This window comes from Brachyistius frenatus, unplaced genomic scaffold (assembly GCF_029030835.1).
Source record: "Brachyistius frenatus isolate BFR_SWC_R1_liver_20210118 unplaced genomic scaffold, ASM2903083v1 Contig_15, whole genome shotgun sequence".
NCBI classification, from domain to species: Eukaryota; Metazoa; Chordata; class Actinopteri; family Embiotocidae; genus Brachyistius; species Brachyistius frenatus.
Window position 1 is genome coordinate 5,496,238 of NW_027210614.1, and position 14,903 is coordinate 5,511,140.

The 14,903-nt window shown below is 41.6% G+C and overlaps 1 protein-coding gene across 2 annotated transcripts in view; it reads right to left on the reverse strand.

Moving 5' to 3' along the window:
* LOC138618182 (frizzled-3-like) overlaps positions 1 to 14,903 on the reverse strand; it is a 32,379-nt gene extending 17,476 nt beyond the window's left edge. For both annotated transcript variants that reach the window (XM_069693753.1, XM_069693752.1), the window contains exons 1-2: positions 14,795 to 14,903; positions 12,928 to 13,826 (exon numbers count right to left, since the gene is read on the reverse strand). In XM_069693753.1, coding sequence (XP_069549854.1) covers positions 12,928 to 13,233 — 306 coding nt within the window. In that variant the 5' untranslated portion in view covers positions 13,234 to 13,826; positions 14,795 to 14,903. The remainder of the gene's footprint in view (positions 1 to 12,927; positions 13,827 to 14,794) is intronic.

A 14,903-nucleotide genomic window follows, 5' to 3' on the forward strand; every position in this document is an offset into this window, starting at 1 on the left:
GAACACTTTGAATGTGTAATATCTTCGAGTAGTCTGTTTATCCAGTGGCTGTGTGTGTGTGTGTGTGTGTGTGTGTGTGTGTGTGTGTGTGTGTGTGTGTGTGTGTGTGTGTGTGTGTGTGTGTGTGTGTGTGTGCGTGTGTGCGTGTGTGTGTGTTTGGTTTGGTGCTTAGAGCAGTTGTAGAAAATCCAGTTAGCCAACTCTGCAGAAACTCATAGACTTTGTCAAGTGTAGGAGGAGGAGTCGTGGAAAAGCAGGGAGAGAGGGAGGGAGGGAGGGATGAAGGAAAAAAGGAGAACACTGGAAAGGAATGGAGAAAAGAGTGGCGGTTTCCCGGTGGATTAGGGAGTCAAATGGATTGCAAGGAGTGTTTAGACTGTGAGAACCTTCGACGAACACACACGCATACACACACTTCCTGAAACTGTCACCAGCTTTGTGTTGTGGTCAGATCAAGGTGACAGGCTGTTGGGTCTAAGCCTCAAAAGAAACAGCTCCTGAACGTGAGGCAATGCTGTCTTCAGATATCTCTGACACTTTCCCAAAGTAGTCCAACTCCCTGTTCCGAGGTGCGCGACTATAAGATATATAATTAATATAGTCCTGGATTGAAACCGTCTTTTACGTTCCTGGAGATTATCAGTGATTTTTAGTGACTGTAATTTGCGTTTTTGATGGTGAAGTGTTCTGTAAAGTGCTTTAAGACCTCAGTCATCAGTCAACATGTTTGTTTAGACTGCTATAAATAACAAGATATGTATAAAGAAAAGTGTTTTAGAAATTCAAACATTTTTTCGTCTGGCAAGAAACTCGTGGACTGTGTGTCTTGCTGATATGTGTTTTTATGGGCTATCTATATGAAATGACTCTATCAAGTAACCTCAGTCTGCTGAACCTGTAAATTAAAAATCGATCTTTTAATGCCCTCATAGAAGGTACCATTACTTTCACCTGTTTGTGACAGATGAGGAGGAATTAAAATGAGAAGAATCTGGCTTTTTCCTCAACTAAACCTTTGCCAAAGTCCATCTGGACGCATCATCCTCTCACACTATCCATTTATTTTCCTTCCTCTCCGTCTCACACCACAACTCTCTCAAATTAGTCAGTGATGCCCTGCAGCACAAATGCTGTCAGACCACATCAGCTCTACTTCCATTAGCCTGCTACAACACAACATCGTCTCTCCGCCAGCTACGAGAACGACATCCTTCTCTCTCCTGCTGCGAAAATGATAATACTCCTTTTTGCTTCTGCTCTCCTCCTGCCACTCGATCCCTCTATTTCTCCTTCGCACTATTAACTGCATCCTCCTTTATTGCGTCCATACATTAGTGGCAATTATTCTTTCTCGCGGCCTGCAGTGTAAGAGAAGTGCATTGTTGCATTTCACAGTCATGTAATTACATGATTGCTCCATCTCTTTGCACCAGCTTCTCCACTCTTACAGGCGAGATTTCATCTCAAGCAGCATTTTAAAATTTCTCTCACCAAAATGCAAACACGACAAATGTGTTCTTAGACAAATTCACACCCCAAGACACACACACACGCACACACACACACACACACACCATAAAACCAAATTCTTTCTTTCGTATTCACATGCACACAAAGTATAAAAAAACACGAGACCACACTTAAGCACAACAAGCCTCGAACACACTCTCTCTCTCTCTCTCTCTCTCTCTCTCTCTCGCCCTCTCTCTCTCTCTGCCTCGTCTCCTCTCTCACAGGCGCTGTCCATGAATAGATGAACTGCACACACGATGATGCTCTCCTCCCTAATCTCTGAAAAGACAGTTAAGAAAGGGGCACCGTTCTCTCACACTCTCTCCCTCTTTCATTCATTTGTTCATTTATCCGTGTCCATCCATCGTTCAGTCGGGAGGCGCGGACAAAGCCTTTAATAGCATTCCCCTTCACGTTCACTTCCCCTCCTCCTCTCTTCTTTCTCCTGTATTCATCTCTTATTTTTCTTGCCTCCCATTTACTCCAGGCAATTACGCTGACATGCTCTTGTCCACCTCCACTTCTCTTCTCTTTTTTTTTTTTTTCCTTTTCCAACATCAGCATTCATTGATTTCCCCTACTCTTTTTCCTCTCATTTCATGTTTGACAAAAACGACTTAGCCACACTATCAACATACTTTGTCTCTTCTTTATGTGCCAAATCCAGTGCGTTGTTTTTCCACCGTCCTCATCCCTGAATTTTTTTTCAGTCTAAGAAATCTTTGAAAAAAACCCGATCAACACGCATTTCTCCCTTTGATATCCAGTTTGTTTTTCACAAAACTCTCAATTCCATATTTGAACTTTCTGGTTTAGCTCATATATAGTTTTGTCTCAAAATGCCTTCTCCACATGGGGAAAACATGAGACTTATTGTCCATTTTAAAAATGTGTCATATAAACAGCCATACTTATTCTATTTGTAGCCTAACAGACAATCTTATATTCCCAGTTATCCCTACCTGAATCTGGAAGTACACGTTAAGAAATGTTTAGGCCTGGTTAAATATGTAGATGATAAGCTAATAGCATGATCTGCTGTTTCTCTACATTTTTGAAACTTATTAATTAAATCTCAGCATTGTGGATGTAAATCAGGTATAATTTACATCTACAATGATCGATTTTCCCTCCAATGTATTCACTGAGTTTGAGTGCAGAGTTTTAGGTTGGTTCCATTTCAGACCCTTGATTTTTTGCTCAAATCTAAGATTTGTCCAATGAATTATGTAGATCTGGTGCCAATGCGAATGGAATGGAGTCATCTTCCTACATGCCTAACAAGCTAAATTAAGGTCAAATAACAAATACAAGCTAATGCAAGTTGATTTACAAAAATAACTTATGTCAAATTAAGTAAGTAATCACGACTGCAGCTTCCCTATTAGCCAAAAATGGCATTGGTGGGCCTAACTGGCTGGAACAAAACAAAACATGTTCCCTTTCCCAACGAGAAATCAGCAAACATGTACACAATGTCAGGATGGATGGATGAATGAAGTCACACAAAATTGCAACTCAGTCTGAAGCTTTGGAGAAAGATTAAAGATTAAAGTTATTAGCTATGCTAAGAAGAGAACTGTCAATCATCTATGATACAGTCTGAACTCACTTGAATGACATCTTTCTTTAGTCAGTCATGTGTGCCTTTGCTACACAACAATGAACAAGGTTAAAATTGTAGGGTGACTCTTCCAGGCTGCTGCGTGTCTTTGCTTCACACCTGTATTAACAACAACTGAAGCCTTCTTCTCACCGGTGCAGCTGCAGAGCTTCAGCTACACCGTGTTTCTCCATGACTACTCTGATCTACTATCACTGGTTTCTAAGACTTGTGATAACTCTTCTAAACAGCACTCCAGAGTCGTGTGCATTTTTTTTTTCAACCAAATGACTTAGTTACAAGTATGAATCTCCTATTTCCTCTCTCTCCCTTCTATTTGCAGTATTTTCCCTCCTCCTTCTCTCCTTGATTTATTCCAGAACAAGCACTCATCATCCAATTTCCCTCCCTTTCCCTCCCCTCCTCTGCCGGTCTCCCTCCCTCCATTGCTCCCTTTCCTTCTCTGCCTATTTAACTACCATGGCAACAGGTGATGTGGAGACTCTCACAGGACCATGTCTCATTGAGGATAATGCAGACACACATGCACCCGCACTCACATTGTGATAGGACTCCTTTAATGGGTGCACAATCCAAAAAAGTATAGCAAACATGTTCGCACCGAGAGCAGCACAGAGGAAGTGTGAACATGAGAATAAAAGAAACTGAGAAGCGTAGGAGAGAGGGTCAAATGAATTGATGGAGATGTAGATGGGGAGCCAAGAGTGTGACAATAGCGCTGAATCAGATCACCCACACACGTCCTAACACCATCCAAGCCGCCTGTGCATATCCATCTGCTTACCACTTACATATTCTGCTACAGTCAGGGGGGAAAAAAAACACTCTTTCTAGACTCTAAGGAATCAGGATTTTCTGTCTTTCATACTGTACACATTTGAAACAATCAGATTACATTACATTTCAAAACAATATACTGTATTGCTACTGTACTGTGTAGATTTGAAACTATAAAATATTATATTAATATTAATACAAATCTGTTCATTTTCAGTTCAATAAATAATAAACAAAGGACCTTGTACAATTCACTTTTAATGCTCAGATTTCAATTAAATCACATAACTATCTTTGTAAATCTGTTGTGTGTTTAGTGTATACTGCATCTCCTGTGTTTATATTAACGCATCACAAAATCAATACATACTGCTTCTTAACACAAAGGGTATATTCGCTCTTTATCCTCAGGTAATAAAATGAATGAACACAAGAATCACAAGAATAATGATTATTGTGCATCCATGCTGATCGAAATGGATGTTACAGATACAGTTCACTAATAGATTCTGAAAGCTAGAGAGGGAGCCTTACGAGGATTAATTGTGCAAGTCACAGGATGAGTGGGATGTTAGGGTTGGACAGTGCAGAGAGGGAGATAGAATAGATCGAAGAGAGATGTACACAAGCACCACATGCAGCAGTGCAACTCACTGCCTGTTAGCCAGAGAACATACTCTTCGATTTCAGCAAAACATTGAGAAACTGTCATAAAACATGCTGTTTTATCTGTTGGACATCGTTCAGTTTTTAATGTATATATAAAGCAAGAATACAACTTTTTGCAAACTATGCCAGATGGAAGTTGTTGCAGAGGCGACAATACAAGCGACCTTACTGTCTGAAATCCCAACAAAACAGTTCAAATGTCAAATTGTAGTCCAGTTATTCACTGTTGGTACTGATTTGTACTGTTTAAAAGCTCGATGTGCATTTATGTAGGAGCTATTTTGGGAGAGTCGAGAGCTGCATGTGGCTCGACGAGTGCACAATTAGTGGCCCTCGAGCTTTTAAATCTGATGCTGGTCCTATGCTTAAAATGTTAGAGCTGCCTTGTGTTGAGTGGCTTTGCGTGAGAAGGGGATCAATGATTGTGTGTGTGTGTGTGTGTGTGTATATGTTTGTGTGTATGTTAGTGCTAAATTGGGTTTAGCAGTAAGGGTTAAACATCTCTCACCACTCACACACACACACACACACACACACACTACCACAGAGTTCCCAGGCTAGGTCACGGGTTCAGATTAAGACCATAAGACATGAATAACCTATATTTATATGTTGTATCACTGCTGAACACGAGGGGCTCCACGCCAACTGAATGTGTAGACCACTGTACAGAATACATACTATATGTCCCACAGACTTAGGAGGGGGTGCATGGAGGTGCCAAAGCAGGTTGGACATTACACAAACATCTAAAAAAGAGAAACAAGAAACAGATGAATGACATCAATACTAAAAGCTTAGAGAAAGATGGATCTTCACTGTGATCATTACATCACTAAGGTCAGGACACGGTGGAGGCAAAAATAGATAGCTAATATACTGTACCCCAAAAGGCTTCACAACTCCACGCTATGCATTAGTGCTGAAAATAAGTGATGAGTCAGAGCGATTTGCAGCAAAGATATTGACAATAATTGACACAGTACTTCTAAACAAAGCACCTTTACCGCACGTCCTACATCTGTCTTGTGTATTCTCACCATCACAATCTAATAAAAGCAATACCAACAAGAAGAAAAATGGTGCCATCTTAGTGGGAAGACTTGCTATTTTTTTTTTCTTTCATGTTATCGTACTTTGAGCATCTGTTTTTGTTTTGGACAGTTGGTTGAAAAGAACAGGAAATTCAAAGACGTGCAGTTTAGCTCCAAAAAAAAAGAGTGATGGACAATTTTCACTACTGCCCGATTTTTATTATCACTTGCACTCCTTATACATTTTGAAAATATGTTTGAGATTCAAGCGTGGTTTAAAAAAAAGAGGATGGTAGAGGGCTGGTGTTACTACGGTACTGTACATTTTTACTGGTTTTAAAGCAAGCTGACGATACATTTATAACACTGAGAATTGTTATTAGGTGAGGGAATTCAATACAATACACCACCGCAGGCTCGAGAGCAGCATTTCAGCAAATCTCTCCAATCTCTCCTCAAATCTCTCTTTACCAGGCATTGTGAGGCTGGATAAGCGGTGGTGGCAGCGATGTAGATGTGAACAGTCTGCCAAAAAAACAGCACCAGGCAGTGCCTTTGTTCTGCGAATAAATAAATGATTTCTTCATTTGGGCTGGCAGCTTCGATAGACTGTCAGAATAAGATGGATAATCAAGAGTTCAACTGAAGTAAACAGGAACTTTTAAACTGAATGAGGACCCGTCTGTCTGTTACAGAGTGAATAGGGTAATCAGCCTCTTCAGATGCGCACACACACACACACACACACACACACACACACACACACACACACACACACACACACACACACACACACACACACACACACACACACACACACACACACAAATTCTTTCTTTCGTATTCACATGCACACAAAGTATAAAAAAAACCCACAAGAGACCACACTTAAGCACAACAAGCCTCGAACTCTCCACATTTGTCCCACATACAGACTCTGTTGTGGGGACCTGGTGGCCCCGGGGTGGCCCTTCTTAAACAGAGCAGTCTTATTTTGAAGGACAGGACCCCATGGTGAGAGAAACACAAACAGCGGAGACAGTAGATTCTGAAGACTTTACACAACCCGTCAGTCTGTCAGTATTTTCCTCCATTTAGTCTCTGACATTCTTTCTCTGCTCTACTGGCCCACACATTTCCTTCTTTTAACACTTCATCCCTCTACCTCCTATTCTTTTTGTGACCGCTACGGATTAATCCATCTTCTTCTGCAACTCATAATACTGAACATTGACTTTCTTAACCACAGTTCTACTCATTCTGTTATTCTCATATCTAATGAACATGTGAAATCATCTCAAATTGTAATGAGTTTCACAAAACAAACAAAAAGCAAACGAAATGGGTAGCACTTAAAATGGCACTTACTGATAGCACTTTGTAGTTTGGCTTTCTTGAAGAAATTGTATTTCTTGATTCCTGTTGTTCTGGGTTTTGTACCCTCATGGTTGAAATGCACTTATTGTAAGTCGCTTTGGATAAAAGCATCAGCTAAATGAAATGTATTTTGATTCCATTGTTAAGCATGCGTAAAACAGATTTCAAATCTGCTTCCTTTCTGTAGTGGGTGGAGTTATATAATAAGGGTGGTTTTGTGGGATAAAAAAAAAAAATCTCTCAAGCATCTTTTCACAGTGATTAAATATGCAAAGGTCGGCCTATCAGTTTGTCATATTCCATTTTTGTTTTTCAACATGGCGATGAGGACCACATGACTGCAGATACGAGTCTTCAAAAGATCTTAAGTATGACAAATAAATCATAATACAAGTCTCAGTAAATCATTTTAAGAGCTGCACGAGGCATCATCAAAGAGAAATATGGATTTAAAAACAATGTAGGAGAATGAATAAAGTGTTAAACAACCCGCAATTAAGTGACAGTTCTTATGATTGTTAAAACATTTTAAAAAAGGAGTTCAAGAGAAATCAATTAAATATAAGACAGATCCATGCAAAAAACAAATCTAATTCCTTGGTAATAAATATGAGTAACGCAATTCTTTTTGTGGTCCATAACACAAGTGAATAAACATGACTTATGACAAGGACAGTATGGCTGCGACTGAAGTGGAGTAAACTAAGAAAAAACAAAAAACAAAACACAAGTAGCAGTGCTTAAATGTTAGTTTAATACAATAAAAAAAAAAGAACTGTCTAAATGACTTGATGTCAGCAGCTGAACACTCAAAGGAAAAACGGTGCACTCTACAGCTGAGCCTGTTCTTCTGTTCTTCTCAGTCTGAAAGCTGCATTAGCAAATGGATGGGAAATAACCACCTTCGGGCTCCAGTGTCTTTTATCTCTAATACATTTAAACTGTCTGCACTGGCTTATAAATGTAGGCGGCTGTTGGGAGAAAATGCAATAACTGATAAGCTGCAAAGGTGAGTTATATAGTACTCGGGTCATTGCAGTAAGAAGCCCTCACAATCCTCCCTGAAAACTCTTGCCAAAACCTGATTTTGAGGTGGCCATGTAAACTTAGTGACTGACGGCTGTCTATTTGCTTTACAACAGTGGGCTCTATTCTCTAAACTGAGGGTCGGACCAGAGGCTCCGCAATGTCTTTCACTCCAGGATCCAAATGACAAAGACTGTGCCAGAATTGTCCAGACAAACATCCTGTCTTCTGTGCCACCTTTCCCACCAGATATTCTATACACAAATATTCTGTTTTTTTCTTTTCTTTTTTGAACTAAATTATATTATCTTTCTTACATGTGAAGCGTGTTTTATTAAAAAAAACTTATTAACATACATGAAGCATCAGGCCAGCTGTCATTCAAATATAAACTTGATCATATAATTTTAGAGGAAAAACTTCTTACAATAATCTTTTCTTTTCAGGAAAAAAAAACAACAACAAAACATTAAATTCAAGCCGTGTGATCAGTTCTGACACACAATCCCAATGATGTCATGAAACTAAATCTCTGTCTAACATGCACAGACCGTTAAGTAATGTCACAACCTACTGCAACATCGTCTGGGAAACATATCATGCTGTAGCAGATGGACGATAAAGATCATTATCCTACAATTCAGCCCCAAAAGTATGCAAACATGTAAGTGCACACAAAAACATTCCCCAGGAAATATTTCCACAAGTTACACAATCTCCTCGCCTAAATTCATCTTTCTTGCCTTTCACGCCCCCTCCCCCCATCTTATGTTTCAGTCCTTCTCACCCTCTCCCCTCAGGTTTAATTGACTATTGTGGCAGATGGGGTGGTCGATGGTCTGTGGGAATCAATGTCATCATTGTGGAACTGAGAGAGAGATTAACAGCTTGTTAGCACCAGTGAGAGATGACAGCTGGCACCGATAACCTCCCCTGCCACTCACTCACTCACAGGAAGTACTAGAGGAGTTAGCACTTAGCTCAGCAATTCCACACAGGAAAAAAACAATACAGCGCTGTCCGTCGAGTATGTCACTCAAACGCTAAATCAGTGTGGCCTAGGACGATAATCACTCACTCACTCTCTCTCTCTCTCACTCACTCACTCACTCACTCACACAGACACACACAAAATCACAATCACAATCAAGCATAATCAATTTTGGGTTTAGCTAGTCTTTAAAAACAAAAGACAGAAAAAGGTGAAATTTCCAATGTCAGTCAAAACTGAGGACTCACTGAAGGCACAACAGCACACTATTAAAAATGTGTTCAAATCCACGGCCTAAATATGTCTCAACCTATGACAACAAAAATAAAAGTAACATGACAGCTCACTGGAATAATCCATCTACTGAGCAAGAGAGCCAAGATATGAAAGCTTTGCCACTGAGACGGAGCAAACATTCATCATGTGATGTGACGACAACAGCTGACTCCATGGCTCCAGTTTCATTAAGGCATCTCAAATGCTTCACGCTGATTTGGCAGCAGTTGTTTATTTTACATTTTATTTCAAGAAAAATTCCCACACAGAAACACACACTCACACTGATGTTTCTGGATGAATCGCCGAATCACTACTGGGTTCAATGGTAAAAAAAAAAACTTCTGGACTTTCTCACAACAAAGCTATTCTATTGGAGACCATCCTTGAAACTAGAGCTGGTTCCATCAGGCTGATCTTTAATGTTAAAAATGATCTCATACTATGAAGGGATTTAAACCATAACACTGTCCCAATAACCAAACACAAACAACTGAGTTAGGCAGACGCTGACATGGTTCGAAAGCAAAACAGCTCTTTATTACCTGCCAAACAAATGCCAATGGTTTGCTCCTCACATCCATTTGTATTTGCAATAGCTCTATAAGCTCAATAACGCCTTCAAACATATCTAAGCACACGGTGCCAAAATCTGCTTTGTACAAGAAGAATTTTGTTAAGAACATCCACATGTTAACCCAGATGTGCTGGATGGCAGCTCGGACTTTGTGAGGATTCAACTGATGTTGCTAGAACACAAATGGCACAATAACAAGGAATTACACATCTTAATTGGCTGTTAAATGGCTTTTCAGATAATTCCCTATTGACATTACTGGGACAAAAGGAATAATAGCTTCCTGTCTGAAGGTAAAGTAATGCTAAATTCATCATCAAGTCTTGATATTGAACATATTTGACAATAAGACAATAATTACAGTTGATATTGTGTTGATATAAGTGAAACAAAGTGTGGGATCTTTGCAAATAAGTACCCTCTTAAAATCATAATTTGGAGCTCAGTTTGAGATTTACTTGAACTCTCATACGTCCAAATAAACTCATGTGCTTGCATGTGTATGTTCACACACACACACACACACACACACACACACACACACACACACACACACACACACACACACACACACACACACACACACACAGGTTGGTGTTATGCAGCCGTTGTCGAGTGGGAGATATTATTAAATTTCCTGCAGGGTTCCCACAAGGACTACCATGCCTGGTCAAAGCAAACCAGAGCAGGAAAACTAACAGGGCTCATGTTGCTACTCAACCATCTTCAGAAAGCTGTCTCGTCCATGACTGGAGGGACTGAGGGTGTCAGTTACTTGGCTTCTTCTTCATCTGGGTCAAATCAAGTTCAACAACAGACGCTTCTTACAATCGCTGACACAGCGTGTTTTGACATGACTCTGGGGAATTGACTTGATTGGAACATTTGCATGGTGCTTAATGTGCTGAGTGAGTCCTCCGATTATAGGACTGATAGCATCCATTCAAAACCCACTGAGCAAATTCAAAATGCATGCCTGTCAATCCAAAATAAAGCTGTTTTTCTTAATCCCTCGACTTTCTAAGGGGAAAAAAATAAAGCGTGCGACAGCAGCGATAATGACAGAGTCCCGCACTGAATATTTTGACATGGAAAGATTGTTAGAAATCCCTTTCTGTGATTAAATATTCACAGAGCCGAACAGAGAATTTTAGCTTGATCTTTTTGCTGACAAAAATATGGCTTTGACATGGGAAAATATGAACCAAACATGAACTAAAAATAAAAATCCCCCAAGGTTAAACATGCAACAAGCAAAACAAACATCGACCATGTCCAAATTCATCTGCTTTTCAACCAGGGGTAATTTAATATGCCAACTACGAACAGCTGGAGGCAGATTTAATTCAACTGACTGTATCTGTTGCTCTTCTGTGCTCTTCAAACTAGAAACCGCACTTGCAGGGTAGCCATAACATGGACAAAACTATCCCAGTCAGCATGTGTCGTGGGACTACCTATAAACCACGAATGGATGAAGACATAGAAACAGGACAACTAAAGGTCTGGAGACTAAAACAACTCAACCGGACTTTCCAATGAATACAGCTTGGGCCTTGCCTCTAATGATTTTGCCTTTGTGTTCATTGTTTGTTAGGAATAAAAAAATAAATTAAAAAAATGTATAGTCAGGAAATGACGAGGTAGACCAACAGTACTTTAGTACAACCACCCAAACACGTCCGGATCACAGTTACAGTGCCATACGTTGCCTGTGGCACTAACAAATACTTGGCTGAAAACAGGTAATTACAGTCCGGTTATTGAGCAACACCTTGCTCTGAGCCCTTTCTCGCTCTCGAGGGAGTAACAAAGGAGTAGGAGAGAGCGGTAACATGATATAGATGGATAGTGTGCGTCTACTATTGCACTCAGACTGAGTAACACAGCCCTTTTCCTCCTCTGTTGCTTAAAACCAATGCCCTGACACAAAGACACGTTTCTCTGGAACAATCAATCACATAAGCGCCTCATTGAAATATGTTTTCTTCCCTCTGCTGCTGATCAGATAGCCTCTTCTGTCTGTCAGCTACAGCTCGCATTCAAATAAAAAGGTCGGGAGTCCCTCGGTGAGCACATCCACATCCATCTGTGTCTACGTGGGACAGCAACATGCAGTGAGAAGATGGAGCTGTAACATGAGGAGCGTAGATCGGCTATCAACCTTTCTCAACTGTTTCCCTGCTCCTGTTAAATCTTTGATATTCCACCCCTGCGTCCCGTCGTGTCGCCACCAGCCTGTAGATTTTGAGTTTCGAGGCAGCGCTTTAAAAGAGCTACCCGTTTCTTTCTCGGTGTAAAACAAGGATCCTCCATTTTTTTCCGATGCAAACCATCTTTGTGTACACTGACGATAAAGGATATGGGTTACTTTCAACAATTTTGCTGGTTATGGGCTTTTATTGCTCGGTTTGCAAACATTAGAATAAACTAAAACAAGACTACCTTGATTAAGTAAATGAAATCACTAATTTGCCCGGGGAAACTTTGGGATTCCCCAGGAGAAGGTGGGAAACACTGCCGAGGAGAGGGACATCTGGACTAACCTGCTTAGCTCGCTGCCACCTGACTCTGGATAAACAGCAGAACATGGACGGGTGGATGGATAATTTGCCTCAGGATTAATTCAGGCTACGCTAATGAGAGTGCAATGTAATCTGATCTTGGCAAACAATATTTGTAGTGACATTTTCCATTTCAGATACAATTATATGCGAGTTATCCTGACACTAACTCTGACACGGGCCGCTTACACGGTATATGAGGTTCTTTTGTCCTTATCAGGAACGTGACACCACAATGTTAAACTGCGCGAGCTGTTCCTTTGTAGATGTTTACTATTTCTGCACCTTGTCACCCAGACAAAGACCTTTGCATTTTGTATGGTGGTGAGGAGTTTAATCCTGAAAACACATTTCCATGCACTGTACACTAAGAAACGACAACATATAATTTAACCTTTCTCATTCCCTGCAGCAGCTATCCAATTTCCCCATAACACACACCCACCCACGCACACGCGCACACGCACGCGTTGCCTGAACGACAGGCACAAACAACCTACCTCCATGGCGAGTGCGGCCGTTTGCTGGTCGTAGTGATTCAGGAGATTGGGCATGAAGGTGGTGTTGTAAGGCAGATCCTGGCACATTCTCAGTCTAATGGGCTCACAGCTGAACTCACTGTGGCTCTCTATAAACTCCATATGAATGGACAGAGCGGGCGTAACCAGAGAGAAGAGGAGCAGGAAGAGAGGGATGAAGAAATAACCGAAGGGGATTTTTCGTCTGCAGTTGATTGTTGCAGATTTTGGAAACCCGTCTTCGACAGATCCTCTTCCAAAAGGGGCTTTCATCTTAATGTTAGACATTTCTCCACAGGGTCTCAGAGGGATGATATCGACTAGACAGCCACTAGATAGCCAACATTTGAAGCAACCGAGTCCATATTTTGCAGCAGTGGTGGCGTTCAAAGCAATAAAGCCACATGAAATCAACGGAAATCCACGAGGCGGGTACACTGTACATGCACCCTGAACTGAACTGAGGTGGACTCCCCATTCATGAGTAGGCTCTTTGTGTCAGGCTTCAAATTCGCCAGCCATTGTAGCAGTCGCTTGTCTCGGGGTGTGCCGGAGTGGTCCTTTAAATGCAATGTCCGACTTGTTTCTCATCTAAAAAACATTACATGGTTGCTCTCCACCTCCCGGCACTCCAAAACAGCTCCCCCCCGCCCCCCACTTTGCTCCATCCGCAAACCAAGAGGACGCCCCTGAGATAAAAGCTCCACCATCGGCCATCTGTTGGAGGTGTCCTCTCCGTTTCAGCGTTTCTCGCTCGATTTCCAGAGATGCTTCAAATAACTGACACAACGTGTCACGATCATCCAAATGATGTTGCAAAGACGCAAATTCGTGTGTTTTACATCAGACTGACACACTGGGCTGGATCCATGAAGCAGGTCCTGCAGGTTTGAAACACAAAGAAAGGCTTAATGGTGAGAAAGGGGAAAAAAAGGGGGGAAAAAAAGAAAAACGAGTGCGCTTGGATAAAGTTTAGTGTATCTGGTATTGTGCCTGATCAGCCACACCCTCCTCTATACAAACAGAGGTGAGGATTAAAATATTTTATGAAACCTACACCATGCAGTCTGACAGACACACGACAAGACTTTAGACAAATAGTCTGGGCTCGCCTCTGTGCCAGATTATCTTCACCATTGAGGGTCACGTTGTGGACTACTGAAGAGAAATTCAAAGCAAACCGCAACAACCAGTGTCGACCGCTGACGGTGAGCGTTACACCTGCGGATGATCGGAGTCTCCCCCCCGGGCATGTTTGTGTGAGGCTGACCGGGCAACGACTCAGTGGCCTTACAACTACTACTACACCGTAAACTTAAGAAATACGCTCGAGAAATAACACCATTTAAGTAAAAAAAAAAAAAAAAAAAAAAAAGAGTGTCCATTAATCGAGGTTTAATTTACAAAGTGCTCTGAATCGGCACGCGCCTGCAACGCTGGTAGCGAGCTAACGTTGTCGAAATAACTAATTAAAACAAACACCTGTGTAACGGTGACCGTGGGGGCACCGACCTTATAGTTATCTCTCTTTTCCTCCCGGGGAGGAGAAGCCGGCTGGTTGTTGTTGTTTTTTTTAGAAACCTTTAAATGCCTCCTTCAGTGGAGGTATATTGGCTGTAGTGAAGCAAGAACCACACTCGGTGACACGCCAGTATCACCGACCATCAATCTCCGTGTCACCGCAGCGTCTTCAGCCGAGCAGCAGCAGCAGCGCGCTGATTGTGCGCACGACTCCCTTTAAACCATTTATTGTCCAAAGCCTGCCCTGCCCTGCCCTGCCTTACAATACTGAATTAAGGGGACTGTACTGTTCCGGTGGTCTAACATTACAGTATTAAAAATGCCTTACCTTGTGTGAGGACCAGAGCGCGGTTCGGGTGGTCCTCGGCTCCGCTCACTGCAGCACTTCGTTGTTCCACTGTCGGACGCTGGTTTGCCTGCAGCGTGCCGCCGACACG